General features: G+C 43.8%; 3 protein-coding genes, 1 long non-coding RNA gene and 1 pseudogene across 6 annotated transcripts; 2 read left to right on the forward strand and 3 right to left on the reverse strand.

Annotated features, from left to right (window-relative positions):
• Positions 1 to 28: 28 nt before the first annotated feature.
• Positions 29 to 2,497, reverse strand: LOC147798715 (uncharacterized). The gene is made up of 2 exons (XR_015425536.1): positions 2,366 to 2,497; positions 29 to 1,225 (listed from the first exon to the last, which is right to left on the reverse strand). It is a non-coding gene; the product is annotated as an uncharacterized LOC147798715 (long non-coding RNA).
• Positions 1,063 to 4,991, forward strand: LOC110974713 (cytochrome P450 2J6-like; annotated as a pseudogene). Its single transcript, XR_015425529.1, has 5 exons — positions 1,063 to 1,274; positions 1,570 to 1,715; positions 2,018 to 2,813; positions 3,290 to 3,447; positions 3,762 to 4,991. The product of XR_015425529.1 is annotated as a cytochrome P450 2J6-like (transcript).
• Positions 4,992 to 6,691: 1,700 nt separating this feature from the next.
• On the forward strand, positions 6,692 to 11,898 carry LOC110974714 (cytochrome P450 2J6-like). 2 transcript variants are annotated; one of them, XM_087137577.1, is made up of 5 exons: positions 6,692 to 6,897; positions 7,968 to 8,113; positions 8,453 to 9,248; positions 9,579 to 9,736; positions 10,718 to 11,898. In XM_087137577.1, exons 1-5 carry the CDS (start codon positions 6,692 to 6,694, stop codon positions 10,897 to 10,899), a joined length of 1,488 nt encoding a protein of 495 aa, XP_086993703.1. In that variant the 3' UTR covers positions 10,900 to 11,898. The 2 variants fall into 2 exon arrangements, with proteins under 2 accessions (XP_086993703.1, XP_022082207.2); XM_022226515.2 differs by lacking the exon at positions 9,579 to 9,736 and adding an exon at positions 9,799 to 9,956.
• On the reverse strand, positions 10,462 to 18,732 carry LOC147798716 (uncharacterized). The gene is made up of 5 exons (XM_087137586.1): positions 18,528 to 18,732; positions 13,308 to 13,348; positions 12,562 to 12,767; positions 12,039 to 12,241; positions 10,462 to 11,615 (listed from the first exon to the last, which is right to left on the reverse strand). The coding sequence occupies exons 1-5, from the start codon at positions 18,644 to 18,646 to the stop codon at positions 11,420 to 11,422; spliced, it is 765 nt and encodes a 254-aa protein (XP_086993712.1). The 5' UTR covers positions 18,647 to 18,732; the 3' UTR covers positions 10,462 to 11,419.
• On the reverse strand, positions 13,450 to 18,505 carry LOC110974716 (uncharacterized). The gene has a single exon (XM_087137589.1). It carries the CDS (start codon positions 15,733 to 15,735, stop codon positions 15,277 to 15,279), a length of 459 nt encoding a protein of 152 aa, XP_086993715.1. The 5' UTR covers positions 15,736 to 18,505; the 3' UTR covers positions 13,450 to 15,276.
• Positions 18,733 to 18,850: the final 118 nt, after the last annotated feature.

An 18,850-nucleotide genomic window follows, 5' to 3' on the forward strand; every position in this document is an offset into this window, starting at 1 on the left:
TATCATTATGTAAAATTATACCCAATGCTTAGAGTTGTACATGTCAAAGCTTTAATCGACTTCCACCAGAAACCCGCCCCGATCCAGCACTAGTTGTCATGGTGATTTGAAGAGCGGGAGAAAATTGTACAGTTCGTCAGATTCTTCTTATGATAGGTTCCAGAAATGACTAGATTGTCCAATAAGAGATCTAATATCATCCATCCCGTCTGCCAGTCTTATGTCTTTTGCACGGCGCCTTCTAATTTATCTTGAAGGAGATAAAAGTAGGATTTTCAGTAAAACAGGTAAAACAATACGACTTCGCTATCTTCAAAGATGAATACAACCACGCATCAACTTGCACTTTCGTTAAAGAGTTCATTTTGTATTTGGTAAATTTGAAGTTTAAAAGTGTTTGAAAAGCACACCTATCGGTTTTGGAAAGACTTGCTTTGAACAAAAGCAAACTCTTTTCATACAGGTAATGTTTAAGTGCCCTCTATCTATACAGTGGTCATGTGATTGGGGCAGGGTTTTCTTTCAGAGCAGGGAAGCAAACTTGTGAAGGCTTCCGGAATATGACCTGCCCACCGTGCCCCTGGCTCGGATGATCATCAATCCATCCTTCCTTGCAGAAGCCTACATCTGCCACAACAACAAAGAATAACATTATTTCAAACTCTTACAGAGCGGATAAAGTGACAGGAGTTACAATTCTTGCACGGTCAACAAATGACATAGCAAAGTTTTTGTCTACCAAGTTAATTTTTACTGGATGGAGATAACCGGAAGATCTTACTGTCTCAACAACAGCTTAAACAAACAGGCGCACAGTCCATTACCAAGGGCAAAACATGATTACGCTCTTGTGGACTGCAAAGTTCATTGAACCATCCAAACTCCTTTGGTAAACTAAAAGGGTTTAGCTTTTAAGCCTAAAAGCTTACGGTGGACTGGGATCATTTCTGAGCCCCACAATTAACACAATGGGCTTAGCCCTAAAAATGCATTGCAGTTCATTGTGACAGTGACGGTGGAAACGAGTTACATATAGCGTACCAGTCCAGGGACGTTTACGGTAAGATGGAATCGTTCACCGACTTGAATCCGCTGGACGCCCGCTCGACGCTCCTCGGTGTTGCGGTGTTTCTCGTACTGTATTGGCTCCTTCGCCGTCATCCTTCTCGCAATCTCCCGCCTGGCCCTAAGGGATGGCCGGTGTTAGGCAACCTACCGCAGCTCGCTAGAATGAGGGCAGAGCCACACAGATATTTCTCAAATTTAGCAGCCAGGTGAGTGGTGGTATAACAGCGTGTCAGTTGTTTCACTCAACAACACCTTAAACTATGAAGCGACAGCTACGGTTTTAAAGAGAGCAAACAGCAAATGAGATATTTTCCCTTCAATTTCTGTGGGCTTACTCTTCCAGTGAGACAGTACTGAGCCTTAACTAAACTGGCCTAGCCTCGACGAATGTGATAATTCAAACCAACCTGAGCATAAATAGTGCACATAATTGCAAATCGGTCTTACACGCAGGCCGAACTATGCCAAAGACTAAAGCTATACGTGCGTTTCTCTTGGCAGATACGGTAATGTAATCAGTGTGAATTTGGCGGGAAATTTGATCGTGGTTCTGCATGGAGCCGACGTGATCAGAGAAGCCTTCAACCAGCCCCAGCTGAGTGCCAGGCCAAGACTGTACGTAAGCGAGAAGCTTCGACCTGGTGTCGGTGAGGGGAATTACATATTTAATTAAGATCAAATAGTAAAGCATTAAAGATTCGCAAGAATGAAAGAGTTTACTGTTCCGAGGCCTCACTGGCAGGAGAAATAGAAGTTTGGATAGGCCTTGACGCAAGTAGAACACAGGGTCGTGTGTCTGCAGAAACTGCAAACAAAAATAACCATTCACTGGTTACATTTTCCGGTGATACCATCCCCTATTTCAACCAAGAGTACAGTAAGTGTTCTCGTAGAATTATTTAACCAATATGTATTCTTGGAACTCAACAATTCTTCATCCTACTTTCAGGTATTTTTATTTCCTCCGGCGCGATCTGGACGGAATTAAGGAGGCTCTGCTTGAAAGTTTTGAGGGGGTTTGGCATGGGGAAGTCGAGCTTCGAGGAAAACATAGCAACGGAGGCCCTTTTCCTGATTGACGAGTGGAAGAAGGTTAAGGGAGCGCCCCTCGATCCCAAACACATGATTTCACAGTCCATATCCAACGTGATCTGCGCCGTAGTATTTGGAGAAAGGTTTCAATACACCGACGTGAATTTTAGATATCTCATCTAGTATTCCGACGATGTCTTTGAACAGATAGGTGCTGGCGGCGTTGTCGAATTCACGCCGCTTTTCGCTAAACTGACATTCTTACCTTTTGTCCGAAAGTACAAAGATGCAGCCCAGGCGCTAATCGATCAGATTTGCCGGATGGTTGACACACATAACCAAGACTTCGATGCAGACAACATACGCGATTTCACCGACGCGTTCTTGCAAGAGGAAAACAAACATGGCGGCACGTCCGACGTCTTCAGCAGAGATAACATGAAGCGAGTGGTGGCCGACCTTTTCGGTGCCGGAACCGAGACCACCACGACTACCCTTCACTGGAGTATACTTTACATGATGGCATACCCCGAGGTACAGGCCCGCGTGCAGAAGGAGTTAGACGACGTGACTGGACGAAATCGATTCCCCAGGATTTCTGACAAGCCGGACCTGCCCTACACTGAGGCGGTTATCTGTGAGATCCAACGCATCAGTACCATCGTACCGCTGTCAGTGCCCCACTTTTGCTCAGAGGATACGACCCTTTTGGGGTATACCTGTATTTCAACTACTTAATGTGTATTTGTACAAATGTATTTCACCTAGGCCCATGACAGGGAGCGGCACACAATGGTGCACGGCAGGAAAGATGACCTTTGTCATTCTGAAAAACATTTTGAAGTGCACGAGCGGTCCACAAAGTAATATGAAAACCAACGACAATATCAGTATCATTGTGGTATCACGAGAAACATGAAGCCTGTCGACACGAGAAACGTGTATTCTCTCACTATCTTCTGTGCTGTTTAAATTCAGCATGGAGGAACGAATCCTTGAATCCAGTTTGCAGTCGATGCACACCAGTCGCCTGAAGAATATAGTAACATGTACAAGTCATGCAAAGCAAAAATTTCAGATGGTTTCCGGTTCTAGTCTACAAGTCGCAAATGACGCTCATTGTAATGCTTTTCAAATCTTAATTGATTTCGTTTCAAAGCAAGTATCATTTTTGAACCTCTTTACATAGGTACGATATTCCAAAAGGAACCGTAGTTCTGTCCAACCTGTGGCACTGCCACTACGATCCTAAGATTTGGAGAGAGCCCGAGACATTCCGTCCGGAGCGATTCCTGGAGAACGAGAAAAAGTTAATAAAGTGTGAAGAGCTGACTCCCTTCGGAATAGGCAAGTACATGTGTGGACTCCGTGCGGGAACTTTATAGGCCTAGGCCTACCAGCTATACAAGATGGGTGTTAACTACAATACTGAGGCAATAGCGTGTATGATCATAGCGCGAAGCACTGGCTCCTTTTGGGAGAAGCTAGGGGAGGATCCTCCTCAAGTGACTTGACCTGACTAAACAGGACTGTGCCCGTTGATACGAGCTCCGAGGAATCCCACGTACCTCGAATCCTTGAGGCTCAATATTTTCTTGTGGGTTTTCAACCAAAAAGTCTGAGTGCTTCATGTATTTCCATTCAATCAATTGATCTTCCAGGTCGGCGCATCTGCCTGGGTGAGCATCTCGCTAGGATGGAGCTCTTCATCTTCTTCACCCTCCTCCTCCACGAGTTCACCTTCAAGAATCCTCCAGATGCTCCGCCCGTCACGTTCGACGGAATCGACACGGTAACTTGGGCGCCAAAGAAGTTCAAAGTTTGCGTCATCCCACGAGCCTAATACGTAAACTCATGCATGGCTAGAAATCACCAAGAATCTATTTGCGGCATCCATGAATATAAGAGAAATGTTACCAAATGAAAGTTTTGTCAAAATTCTGATAGATGAATGACAGGCCATTCAGTTTCAAGGGACGACTTCAGAAATATCCATCGCGACAATTAACAACGATCAAATAATCTTTTATTATTCATGAATCATTTTTAACCGCCCTCCAGCAGAAACGCTCTCGGAGACCACGACAATTCTCATGGCAATTTAAAGAGCAGTAGATTAAAATGTCAGCCTCTAGGCAAAAATGCGTAGGCCTAATGGTTAGCCACCACGGACGTATATAAAAAAAAATCTGGACTCACAATGCCCTTAATCAGCTTATAGAGATCATTGAATGCACTCGTGGCCATTTTACCGAGCCGAATACAAAGCTTTCCCGGCAATGCCCGCCTTTGTTCTTCCTAACGTCAATAGAAGCGAGCCGACCCGCGCATTTGTATTCAGCTCGGTAAAATGGTCGCTGGTTGGCTTCTATTTCATACAAAGGCGTTGCAAGTCCAGGTTTTGTTTTATATACGTCCGTGTTAGCCAACAAATTGCGTCGTAAATTGTGCGGATAATGCTGCCCGAATGCCATTCTGCCAATTTTTTATGCTTTTATGCGTATTCATTTTACTCATTTTAAGGAGAAACTTTGTCTAGGTTCTCTGTAAAGAAGTATCAGGTATAATGTAGCCTGTGTGTCAGTGGGACGCTTTATTCTACAAAGCTCTTTCCAACAATTTTTTTGGAAAAGAAAGTTATAGGTTTCAGCTACATCGTCCTATTTGATAATTATAATCCTGAAAAATCCTGACAAATGAAAACCTACGCGTTCAACTCGCATTTCCATAAAATGTACATTGTAGGGTTCAATTTTGTTTTGAAAAAAATCTGAATATACAGATAAAGTCAAAATAATCACAGAAAACTAAGCTTTAGAAATACATGCCGACAAATAGGGATGAATCCCTTTGAAGAAAACAATAAAAAGTAAAGTCTTTGAAACAGGTAATGTTTGAAGCACCCTCTTGTCTTCTTTCGACCATGAGAGTTTTTGGTCTGTGCTTCTGCACGAAGTGCAGGTCAGAACATTGTTAGGCCTATGGCGTGTGGTACACTACGTGCATGCTATGTCCCTCGGTTAACACAACACGCATCCTTCTTTGCAGAAGCCATAAACTGCTTCGAAAATGGATGGATAGAGAGCCTAGATTATAAAGAAATCCCAACATCCCTCTTAAATTCACGCACAGCCAAAAAAAGCAACAACAAAAACAAAAAGGTAACGCTAAAGCTACCTTTATTGGTTTACCAAAACGTTTTACTGAATGGAAAATAACTAGAAGATCTTATTTGTCTAATCAGCATGCAACAGTCAAATCGAAGGGGTGTACAGGCTTTATATAGAGCCTGAAAGTTGACCCCTAATGGCGCGCTTCCGGAACCCTTGGATAGGAAAAATAACGTGTATAAAGAGTTTAGAATTTGTAAAGTTTTGTGTTCAGTTTTTTCTTAAAATATCCAACTTCGAAAAAGGGCTTTGAAAAATATTTGCTAGTATATCAACTTACAGAAACTGAAAAATTACCTGACCTAAAAGAGAAACATCCTGCCAAGTATTGACCCATCATTTCCGAAAATATAAAATACATGAAGAACAGTGCAATGCAGCCGTCTCGTACGCAGATGAACATTTACAATGTGAAATTTTATGGTAGTCTGTGAATAAAAACCCAATAAAAACAGATAAAAATATTTTACAAACTTTTATAATTTATAAGTCATAAACATAAAGCAATATTCTACTTTTACGAAAGATTCTCATATTTTATCTAACCTTTGCTGGCAACAACTGCGTGATGTCAACTCAACAAAATCTGAACCCATCGACTGCAGGTAGGTAAATCTTTGCAAGGTTGTAGCCTACAATCTCGTTTTCAAGAAAGCACGGCGAATGAAAACAAACGTGTATGAACAAGGAGACCTAGGTACGATATCGCTGGAAGAAAAGGTCGCTAAGGAAATTCGTTTTTTTTAACCCATCTCCAGGTGACTTTTCCCAAATATTACTTGGGGAAGACAAAGGTAAATTCCAACATGAGTGTTTCATGGGGTGGTTTCAGTAAGGAATTACTTTTCCAAAAAATATCGAACGTGATAGGACGATCCAATGTAAATCCCCATAGGCAGACCGCTCAAGGCTTCCGGAAGCTCGCTGCGTGAACTTTTACTTTCAGGCCCTATCCGGTTCGTAAGTGACTTTGTCACAAAGGCGGCTGCGCCACGATCTGCAGGCTCTCATTGGACAATCGCTGAAGGTGCGCGTTAACTTCCGGTTCCATGTAAACGGCGATCAATGCATGTAACCCTACGTGCAGTGCACGTGTGCAGTGGGCGTGGTTTAAACTGAAGTGACGTCCCACTTACAAACCGGATTGCAAAGGCACTACATGTTCGACTGAGCGCGCGCAGCTTGCTTCGAAGTTCGATGAACCATCCATGAGTTTAGGCCTAAAGTCTCCGGCGGACTGGAAATTAAGTCTACTAAAGGTTGAACTTTGACCGCGATCGATAGACAGACTTTGGCCTTCATGAACGCATTGCTTGCAATCCACCTTTTTAAAGTCATTGTTAGTGTGAACATGGTGTGAAGTGAGAGTGACTCTAGACGACATAAAAGAGCTTGCAAGTTTGCGAGACATAGACCGGAACATGGAAGCGTTCGCTGGCATGAATTTGCTCGACGCCCGCTCGGCGCTCCTCGGCGTAGCGGTGTTCCTGTTGCTGTATCGCCTCCTTCGCCGTCCACCACGTAATCTCCCACCTGGCCCCAGGGGATGGCCGCTGCTTGGCAACCTACCACAACTCGTCAGAGTAAGGGCAGAGCCACACAGATACTTCTCAAAATTAGCTGACAGGTGAGTGGTTCTGTCACTGAATATGGCGCTGATTAAAACTGCAAAGCAGTGGCTGTTATAGCTCCAGGGGAGATCGAGCGCTCCAATTTCACAGAGGGGGGTAAACCGTGGTAAATTGTTGGCCTTTGTCCTTATAATGGGACAGAAGAGGTTTTAAAAATGCATTGCTCAGGTGCGTTGAAGGCTGTTCTTCGTTAGTTTCATCATGTTTTCATGAATGCCTCATACAAAGCTCTTAATTGCCCTTCATTATGTGGCATAACCTCTCAATACATACTCAACCTTAAAAGAGCAGACGCAATTAAGTTTTCGTGGACAGAATTTTTCTGCAACTTTGTACTCTTTTTCACTGTATGAACACTTTTTAAACTCCCACTGGTTAAATGCACTGAAAGGTGCACTTGAAAAAACAAAAACACTTAAATTATCCGTGCTTTCCTAGACAACTGAGGGCGCTGTTTCCGTGATGTCATCCAGGGAAGATAAAGTTCATTGCATAGGATTTTTTGTCTAATTAAAATTGTAAACCCAGAATTTACTTACTGAAAACATTTCTGAAAAAAAGCATTGGTGTTCACTTATTGCTATGCACAGGCAACAAAGAATTAGCAAAGATGAGAGAATTTAGTCCAGCCAAATCTACAAAAATGCATAACTTTTTGTGTGTACAAACCAAAGTAACATTAAAGCTTTCTTCCAGTGATGACATCACAGTTTTGCTCAGGAATATGGAAACATCATTAGCATAAACCCCAAAAAGCAGCAAAATACCCTTTGAATTAGTGAAAGAGAAGTTGAAAATAAGGTTAACTGAGACACAAAAGCGCATTTTTAAGACTTGTATTAAAACAATTTGATTGCAGCTACCCTTTCATCGCATGGGCTGAAGCTAATCTCAATTTTACAACCATATTACATATTACAATTAAATACAATCATATTACAATCTTGAGTATCGAGATACAAATAATAGCCATCCCATATTCAACACAGTAAACGCGTACCACTCAGGCGACAACGTCCTTCAAGCTGAAGTTGTACACGTATTCATGATGCATTTCTCTCGGTAGGTACGGTAAAGTGGTCAGTGTGAATTTGGCGGGAAATTTGATCGTGGTTCTGCACGGAGCTGACGCCATCAGAGAAGCCTTCAACCAGCCCCAGCTGAGTGCCAGGCCAAAACTGTACGTCAGTGAGAAGCTTCGACCTGGTGTCGGTCAGTGAAATTAAATACAGAATCGCATGACGCGCAGCAATAACTGAACGAGAGTGACATGAGATGATGAAGAGGGAACTTTGGAGCTCGAAACAAGCCAGAAATGTTCATGGAAATCTAATTTTCAACATTTATTCTATCGTTGAACAAAACTGAGGAAAATTGGTGCAAGAATTGAACTTCATACAAGCAGTGACAGATGGCATGATATACAGCGGAATAAAAAAAAGAGTGAGCGTTAAAAACAATTACAGCTGAACACGACCGAAAACTGGTAGGCCAACCAAACTGATTGGATCAATCCTGCTTACTTGCATGTCTCATTCTCTCCACTCTTAGGTATTTTTGTATCTTCCGGCGAGATCTGGACGGAGATACGAAGGTTTTCTTTGACTGTTCTGAGAGGGTTGGGTGTGGGCAAGTCGAGCTTTGAAGAGAACATAGCAACGGAGGCCAATTTCCTGATCGACGAGTGGAAGAAGGTTGATGGAGCTCCCTTCGACCCCAGACACCTGATTTCACGATCTGTGTCCAACGTCATCTGCGCCGTAGTATTTGGCGAGAGGTTTCAGTACACCGACGTAAACTTTAGACGTCTCATCCAGTACACAGATGATGTTTTCGAGCAGATTGGCGCAGGGGGCGCCATTGAATTCTCGCCGCTTTTCGCAAAACTGACATTCTTACCTTTTGTCCGGAAGTATAGGGATGCAGCCCAGGCGCTAATCGATCAGATTTTCCTGATGGTTGACGTCCACAACCAGGACTTCGACGCAGACAACATTCGCGATTTCACTGACGCGTTCAAGAAAGAGGAAACCAAACATGGCGGCACATCTGAAGTCTTCAATGAAAACAACATGCGGCAGGTAGTTGGCGACCTGTTCGTGGCTGGAAGTGAGACTACCTCGACAACTCTTCGATGGAGTTTGCTCTACATGATGGCTTACCCCCAGGTACAGGCCCACGTGCAGAAGGAGTTAGATGAGGTGACTAAACGAAACCGATTCCCCAGGATGTCTGACAAGCCAGACCTGCCCTACACTGAGGCGGTTATCTGTGAGATCCAACGCATCAGTACCATCGTTCCGCTGGCTGTGCCTCACATCTCTTCCGAGGATACAACGCTGTTTGGGTACGTGAAGTGAATACGTAGGACTGAAAGGGGTGACATATGATGGTATACTTAAGGCCACTTTGCAAAAAAGACCATGGAATTTTTTTCCAGTTTTTAGCCTGTCAAAATCTCAATCAACCATTTTGTGGATCGTTTACATCCCACAAAACCTTGCAATCGAAGCGCACCATTCTCGAAGTCTTCAATTATACGCCAAGCAAAAACTTCTCAGATTGATTACTATCAACAAGGTGCAAGTAGCCTTCTGTCTGGTCATTTCAATTTCCTATCCAAATCGTTTTAACGTAAGTCAGGGCACAGTTTAATTATTTTTAACTATCACTTCAGGTACGACATTCCAAAGGGAACTGTAGTTCTGTCCAACTTATGGCACAGCCACTACGATCCTACGATTTGGAAAGAGCCTGAGGCGTTTCGTCCGGAGCGGTTCCTGGACGACAATCAAAAAGTTATTACCTGTGAAGAGTTGACTCCCTTTGGGATGGGTGAGTACATGTACATCGTATTTATCCACTGTATGTGGATAGGGTTAGGGTTATCACTTCAGGTACGACATTCCAAAGGGAACTGTAGTTCTGTCCAACTTGTGGCACAGCCACTACGATCCTACGATTTGGAAAGAGCCTGAGGCGTTTCGTCCGGAGCGGTTCCTGGACGACAATCAAAAAGTTATTACCTGTGAAGAGTTGACTCCCTTTGGGATGGGTGAGTACATGTACATCGTATTTATCCACTGCATGTGGACTCTGCACAAAAACACAAAGTAGATCCAGAGCTAGGTTTTCAGTCACAAGAGCTTCAGTGCGGGCACACGCCGCGCAAGTTCTTGCCAACGTAAGGCGCGGAGAACAGGCAACCTACGGGCAAAGACTGGAGGCAGACAAAATTGAGGATCCTCGCCTTGAGAGGTGAACCTTCTGACAAATCTGCGTCTGTTGACATGCGTTCTGCTGAAACTCCTGAGGAATCTCACTCCGTCCCTGAGTCCATGAGGCTGACTTCACCCCATGCAACTTGTTTGCACCGGAATAAACATAACCTTATTGATTTCCATTAAAACATTGGAAATGGAAACCTGTGCGGTCGCTTTGGCTTCGCGCGCAATGGGTGATAATTTTCTGTTACTCTCTCGAGTGTGCATTTTCTCTTGAACGGAGGCCGTGAAGGTTTAGTCTGGTAACTTTAACGTACAAGTATCTGTAGACGTACATACAATTATTGTCCATTTTACTGAAACATACTTCGCTGCTTATTCCACAAAACTTTGGAAGACTAGAGACACCTGTGAAGATAATGAGGTGGAGTTCAGTTTTAGGGTTGATGTCAAATAAGTACCTCTACCGTGTAAATATTCTCGTAATCCTGTGGAATCTAGCACTGGGTGGGACTCGAACTGGGTCAGAAACGAGAAAAGTTTATATATATAAAAAAAACCCAGTCTGAACACTGTGTCCTTTATTTTCCAGGTCGGCGCATCTGCCTGGGTGAGCATCTCGCTAGGATGGAGCTCTTCATCTTCTTCACCCTCCTCCTCCACGAGTTCACCTTCAAGAATCCTCCAGATGCTCCGCCCGTCACCCTCGAAGGAATTAATAACGCAACCTGGGCGCCAAAGGATTTCAAAGTTTGCGCCGTCCCTCGAGGTTGACGAGTAGAACAAGATGGCTGAGAATCATTGCATGGACATGTATCAACCTCTTGCTTGATGTTGACATCAAAACGTAACATGTAAAAGTACACAGAATATCAATCATAACTGTAAACAGGCCGCGTTACTCGTGTTCAACTTACTGCACCGACTCTTTAGGTGAAACGCTCTCTATACCAATGCATGGATGCTATTTGAGATAGTCCTGGGTTTAAAATGTTGAGGTCACTCTTTACAGAATGGAAACACGATCTTTTCAGTGGGGAAACAATTATTTTTTGCTGGCTGTTGTACCTTTTAGCAATCGACAGAAATTATTCAAGATGCGATTTTGTATACAGGATAACCTTACAAAACAACCTCAGTCTTTTGCGGATTAGACATGCATATTCATGTACATGTACATTTAACCAGAACTGCTGGAGGTCAGTGAAATGCTGGACCTGAACAAATTCTTCAACCTGTTGAACTGTTTTCTTTGGAGCAAAAGGCATACATGTAGACTGATGCAAAACTGTCCTCAGAGTGAAATGAGGAAATCCTTGAGAGGCGACTGAGAGGCGGCTTTCTCCCGCCTGGCTCCGGCCAGAAGTCGTTGCAGTTGCTGGTGCTTCTGCTTGTTGAGATTTCGCGCCTTCCTGGCGGAGGTCGACAACGCTCCAGCTGAGGCACTCAGCCCTTGCGAGGTGGGTGTAAGAAACGGGGATGGAATTTTTCTGTTGTTTAGACAAAAAGACATGCGTCAATCAATTCTAAGCATTCTGACACGTCTCAATCATTAATAGAAAAGCTCGGTAAGAAAATGAAAAGTGAGATAATCTGGAACGTCACTGTATTAATAGATCATCAGGTGAAATGGAATCGGTTTAAGTGCAGTGAAAAGGGCGTCTAGATGATCCTTTTTTTTGAGTCAATCAGTCAACGATTAAGAAAAACAGACATGGGGAAATCTTTCTCAAGATAAATAAAATTCAAGCAACTTTGCAATACAGAGTTTAATCCCCAGTCGAGTCCGGGATCCGAGTACATGCAGTTTATGCTCTATACTAGATAACATTTTAGCTCACTGGCCCAATCACAGATGTCATCCTCTGGCTTCCAATAAGACATGCTTTATAGGACTTTGGCCAATCGCGCACCTGCTCTGTTGGGCTTGCTTCCGTGAGAAGTCTTGTCTCGGTGTGACAGGTGTACGTGAGTTGTTTCCCCTTGATTGCAGTGATTCCTGTTGGAGTCTTCTCTTGGCAGCCAGCGTCCTGCGTCCCTCCTGCTTTGGTGGAGGGACGGCCCGCTTGCTGCCAGGAATCTTAGCCGTGCCACTGCAAGCCTTGCACTTCACGCACTGCAAACCACACCAAACGTTATACTTCAGTAGATGACAAATTGCGCAGTATTGATGAACTTTTACACGTTGTGCAATATTTTCTATTCACTGAACACAATATGTACAGAGCAATGCGTTAGTTATTCTCAAAGAAATAATCATGCCCCGAGAACAAAGACTTTGTTGACTCTTGACCGCGTGTTGGCTTGCACACTTAGAGCCGATACCTACGTCTTATTGTTCACTTCCGCGCAAAAGGACTCGAATTCAAATCCGGACAGTAGTCGAGTGGAAAATCGGGGGGGGGGGGAACCTTAAGACATCCATGGTGCACATACCACTTTCGTTCGACTCTCCGTCCATCTTTTCAGGTGACTCGCTTTTTGTTGGGATAGACTGGCCAGTCCGTGTTCGGTCGCCTTCCTCTTGGATTTAGCGATGCGTCCGGAGAGGCGAAGCTTTGGGGAGAGTCTGGTTGAGTGATTGCCCGGTCGGAGGAGGTTGAAGCAGTGCGAGCAATACAACAAAGACGCAGCTTGGCCATCTAAGAAGACACAATATCCATGAACAAAAATGCCTCACTGCTGTTCTGATACATGTACCGATAACGCTCCATTCCTGGACCAACAGCAGGTCCACATTAAGAAGCATGCAAGGATACATACATGATAAGAAGTACACGTGTGAGCCCCGAGCTGGACCACGAGAGGGTGCAATTTTCTTAGCAACAGAGGCTCCTTTGGTCGGGACTGAATTACTGGTTCACGAACGACTAAGAAATGTACGCGTTACGGTTACATCGCTATAAATGAACACTCTAGATCAATGTGGCTCTTTTCAACCGATGAGGGGGTGCTTCTGCTCGAGGGAGGCAGTGACGACGAAACGGGATAACCGTAATGATATAAGGAGAAAAGAGGCTAAATTGCCGACGAGTTGCATATGCCGCATGATGAGCTTAACCGTTCCAATGCAGTGGGAGAGAGATTTAATTCGAATATAAATCATGTGTGGAGCAGGCTGACCAACCCAGGATGTCGATATTCATGTACATGTACACATTTATGTTATGAAGTCCACTCACCAACTCTAGCGTTGGATGGTGTCGCTCCGTGAAACTTTGATCTGAAAAGGAGAAAAATATTGCATCAACGCAGATGTTGAGACACTACGAAAAGCTATCCATCTAAGTTGACTTGAGCAACGAACGTCTTCTATGTGTTGATACTTAGTTGCCAACGTATTCGGATGCATCCAATTTGGTATTCATATTCCATGGAAGCTTGGAAATTTCATGCACTCTTAAGTCTCAAAATAAAATTGCATGTACGTGTAACTATATATATGTACATGTATCAGGACATTTATTTGCATATTTCTAGAAACTTCTTTCTTGGTCTGCCCCAATACAATAAAAAAATCCATGTTTTCATTGCATATCCCATGAAACATGAGTTTTCGTCAGCCTTCACATGGAGAAAATAACACACAAACATGTCATTAGCCACATACGTACATGGAGTCAGACTTTATTTAGACCCACGAAGTTGCATATTTTAACGGCCCAACTGAGAGTGCCCCACAGAATTATGACAATTCATTTAAGGATAACTCGCCAAAAGCTTGAATAAAAACGTAACAAGGCTCGCCACGTGCAAGACGATTTCAGCTGAATTACTACTGTTAATTAGCACCGGTGACCTTGCGAAGAAATTGTACAGATACAACAAACCATCACACTCCATCCGACACATCATTGTACAAGTACCACCATGAATTGTCACTTGTCCAATTATTGTGGAAAAATCTGTATGAAGACACATTTCATGATGCAAACAGCAAAGACTGAGAAATATATAATTCATAAAACTCATACAACACTTCAATTACGTATACACGTTTTTACAGTTTTACGACGGAATTACGGCGCAAACTATTTTATATTACGGAAAATACAAATCAAAGAAGTTGAGCCATATTGCTACGTGTTAATGTCTGGTTCCAGTGTAAACTTTCCTTGACTGAAGCATATCAAGTATTTAAAACACAAGGTCCTTGTCAAATTTAATTTTAATCCATGTTTGGTGTGCATGAAATGCATTGACAAGTACGCTGTTCCTATGCTATGAGTGTCGCCACTAGAAATGGAGCATCATTTGTGGGAGGCAAGACAAAGCTATCACACTTGCAGACACAACAACCATCCAAAGAAACAAGCAGTTTTCATCCCAATCCTGCTTCCCCCATCTTTTGTTTTGTCATCATCTTACTGTTTTCCCCACTTTTGCCGTATGAGGGACAAGCGCCACCCGCTCCTTACAACGTCCAATGATGAATAGGCCTCATTCACGTTGTGAGCGGGGCAGCAAGACGAGGAAAGAGACGCCTGCGACATCTGGGATGATCGGACGACCTCCTGAAGCGCGGCAGGCGCACGGGGCGGTTCATCACACGGCGTGTCGGCAGCACAAGGACGCGGGCCGCAAGCAACTGGCTAAGCTGCTCGCTAACGACTTGAAGCAACTCTCGCAGTGACTTGGGACGGCGGTCGGTCTTGGAGCCAGCGGGAGAGGGGTACTCGGCCAACTGGTTCAACCACCCTCGCACTGTACTCAGCGCTGTAACAAGGAAAAACGGTACAAGAAGAACACATTAACTAATGACCTTGGCCAGTACACGTAGACAATGAAACTAATGAAGTTCGTATGATACCACACTTTATGTATTATCTTCAGTATCCTGACGAAAAGTTGTCCAGGTGCCAATAAATCACGGCCATTTAGTCTGCATTATCCCACAACAGGAGTTGCTTTTACACCTTTAGGTGTATTTTTCCCTCTTCACGTTCAACCCCAATTTCGGTGTGGGCTAAACTACGGTACACATGCAGATCTCAATACATGTAATTGGCAATATCCCCCCCCCAACCTTCAACTTCAAATCTTATTTTTGTCATATCAACATAAATCTTTAGTGAAATTGTACCGAAGATTTGAGCAGGATTTAATAGGTTTTTAATAACAGGGTCAAGTTCTGATTACACAAATCAGACTTCACTTGCCTAGTTTGGGGGCAGCTTCTGCTAGACCAGGCACTGTGTCCAGGAGGTGCCGCCGGATGGCATTCACGGAGGCGTCACACCGGTCAATCCAGGACAGAAATTGATTCCGTCTGCGCTCCACGCTGGACTTGACGTAGCTCTGGATGGTTGACGAGATTTCGGGGAACCGCAGGGGGAGAAGCCCGCGTAGATGCAAGGTTGGACGCCCGGAGGCGGAGTTCCCCTCGGCGTTCTTCGCGGATGACCACTCACGAAGGCACCACTTGTGCCTGCAATTGCAGACGGGACTAGGACGGCCGGCCGGTGGTGCTACCCGGCGTGTCATGGAAGGGGCTGTATCATCGCTGTTGAAGATCCAGCTGAGGTCAGGCTCAGTCTGGCTAAATTCATCAGACTGACAGTCAAGTTTGAAGTGTTGGCTGGAGGACTCGACTGTCTGGTCGCACATCATGACACAGGTACATGTACTGTCTGACTACGAAAGAGGTATGAAGACTGTGCACCTGATCCTTCTGAGAGGTATTGGCGCTTTCTTTGGTCTTTCCGAGTACAATGAGGGCACTAGAGTGTGGATTTGACGCCCGTTGGACCTAGCCGCGCCTTTGCTTCAAAGGAACCGCCGTGGAAGTCGGATAGCAATCAGCCGAACCTTGATGTGCCGACTGATTAGCACCTCAGTCGTAATCTCTTCATTTTGGCTGGCTGACTGCTATCACCAGCCAATCACGTTAAAGGGAGTCCCAGTGTGACTGATTTAATTGCTATCACCAGCCAATCACGTTAAAGGGAGTCCCAGTGTGACTGATTTAATTGCTATCACCAGCCAATCACGTTAAAGGGAGTCCCAGTGTGACTGATTTAATTGGTTGTCACAAATGACCCGGCCTGGTCAGACGAGACAAGGCGCATCTACGCAATCGTCACGAAAAGTTAAAACCTGAATTATTCTATACCACCAACTGCAACGACAACTGAGCTTATAAAACTCGAGACAATCTAAACGAATCTCAAACAAAGGCTTCTTAAAACATCCTTTTCGTGTATGTACACTATCGAGGTCAGTTTGGGGAAGAACACTGAATTCATACACTGTGCTGTCCTGGACTTGTTTTTATTAGTGACATTAAAAGTCATTCTGACCGGCACTGGTGTACGTGGTTTAATATACGGGTACATGTAAATAAATTGCATGTACTGTGTGTTCCACTGCACGTACAAAGACTACTTACATGTATGAAGTTGGAGTTGTACTTTTCTGTTGGTTTAGGCTGTCGCCTCTTGCAGGTGTTTTTTGCTAGGAAAATGTCAATGATGGGGCTGATACAGACTGTTGAAAACGTTGCCTTATGTTGATTTTGTAAATCAGTCCATGATTGTGTCACAGTCGAGTTACATATAAGTAACAGGTTAAACAAAGACAAAGGAATGCTTTTGTAACATAGTTTGTAACTTAGCTCAAGACTGGATGACTTGTGATGGAACTCAACTACAACACTGATGTCGGTTAAGAAGTAAAGCTTGCCAGGCAAACAAAATTCCCTTGTTTTACTCTGGTGGGCCGATACCACAACAGTTTCAAGGCAAGACTACAGAGGAATTTATTCACATAAAAACATTAGACCATACACCATCTTCTACCTTGATCCCAGATGAAAGCCCTGACCTTTTGACCTATGAACCTTGACTGGAAACGCTCAACCAGGTTTGCACAGAAGGGGGATGAGATTAGGGTTACTGAACCACCTTAGAATAGCATTTGGGGATTTGGCAAAAATATTGTTTGGAAATTGCCGTTTTGCAGTATACAAAAAAGAACACTGGGATCTCTGCATTGAAGGAAATATGCCGACAATGTCAAGCCAAGATTGGTTTGTTAGCGTTGACAAAACCAATGGACAGTACTGGATCGGTTGATTGATCAAATTTGGGTCAACTCATGCTGGAGTCAACTAGTGCCCGAGTTATCTTGTACCGAGTCAGCTCGTATCGACAGTTCAACTCTTACTGGACGACTTGGTATATGGTTGCGTTGTCCCCCTGGACGAGTTGTCTCACCTGCTGAGTTGGTAAACAGTTGATTTGTTTGACATCCGAAATACAGAGTTGTCTTGGCACGATCAGGCGTAGCGTACTGTGGGTGGGCTTGGGTACGAGTTGACTCGGGCATAATTTGACCCATTTCCGACTGATTGTGCTGCATACCCTCATAGAACTACGGTATGGAACTCAGCTCCTCTTGAAGAGGAGCCCCATATCAGTGAATTCTGTAAAATCTCACTAAGTCTCAGACTTAACTCCCCTTTTCAAGGTAAACTTCCCCAGGCTTGAGTAAGAAGGACATTGTGATCAACACAATGACGCCCTGACCAAGTTGACATATGCTTTGCAATAGGGCAATGATGTTGATAGGTACCCCCAGAACCCAGTGTGTTGCAGCCAACTGCCATTTCAACCAGCACGGCTAAGAATTACACACACATGTACGGAAGGTGGCTGTAGCCAATTTCCATGTCTTGTGTATCGATCGCAGCCGTTGTCATTATGTCAACCATTTGGTCGTGGCTCGTCTTCGCAAGTACACATGTGAACTGCATGACTCTCAGTCACTGATCAGGAAATATTTGCAACTTTTTTTGAAAACGGCATTGTTTTGTCCCTTTTCTGTCTTGGTACTCAAAACAAAGGTATGTAACCTACCTTACATAAAACTCTTGGGGGAAATGAAGCAACATTTCTATGGGTACACAACTCGAATGGAACCACTGTTCATGCCCTGTCAAACGTCATGCAAAGCCTATGGCAGAAAAGGCTCTTTTTCTGTGGGGTTCGTGGGAGAGGAGCAGAAGTTAGACCCCACAGTTCTGGGGGTAATCGATAGGTCCATATATGCAACTCCGATCAATCAACCAATTGGACATATTTTACCATCATGGTAATGTAGGGCCTATACTGTACATGTATGTACATGTACGTGATGTAAACACAAGCTCACAAGCTTCAACTGCGTCACGCATGTCTATACTATCCTAGTATTAACATAGCCAGGCTAGCTATAATGTGTTTACCTTTATCCGTGGCATTCGGCGGTGCAAGGTACATGTAAACCCATGACAGGACGGCTGGCCCACAATGTACTAGTCCACAATACATTTACATCATACGAGTTTAAATTTGTAAACAAAACAATGAACTGTGTGTGTTAATGTTTAGAATTTAGCCGAGGCTACGCCTATTTATACTCACATTAAATATTGTGAAAGTTTTGGATTCTTTTCTGCATACAGGTTCCCAGAGGCCCATAAGAACCTCAACTTCAGCTTTTTGTCGCTGTCCTTCAGCAGCTCACGATCCTGAACTGACATTTTTCAATTCAATTATTGATGCATTTGAGGTTCACCTCTTCTCCTTGCACACGTGCATACAGCACAAAATTTCCATGTGAAATTGCTCCTCTTTCAAAATGTCTTTTCTGTGAATAAGTATGTTAATGAAATTTATAGTGCAGTAATTCAAAGTTGAAATAAAATAGAAATAAAAAATTGAAACTATTATTCTTTTGTTGGGGA

Source organism: Acanthaster planci, linkage group LG06 (genome assembly GCF_054643075.1).
Source record: "Acanthaster planci isolate LZ-2023a linkage group LG06, COTS_SCS, whole genome shotgun sequence".
In the NCBI taxonomy this organism is placed as follows: Eukaryota; Metazoa; Echinodermata; class Asteroidea; order Valvatida; family Acanthasteridae; genus Acanthaster; species Acanthaster planci.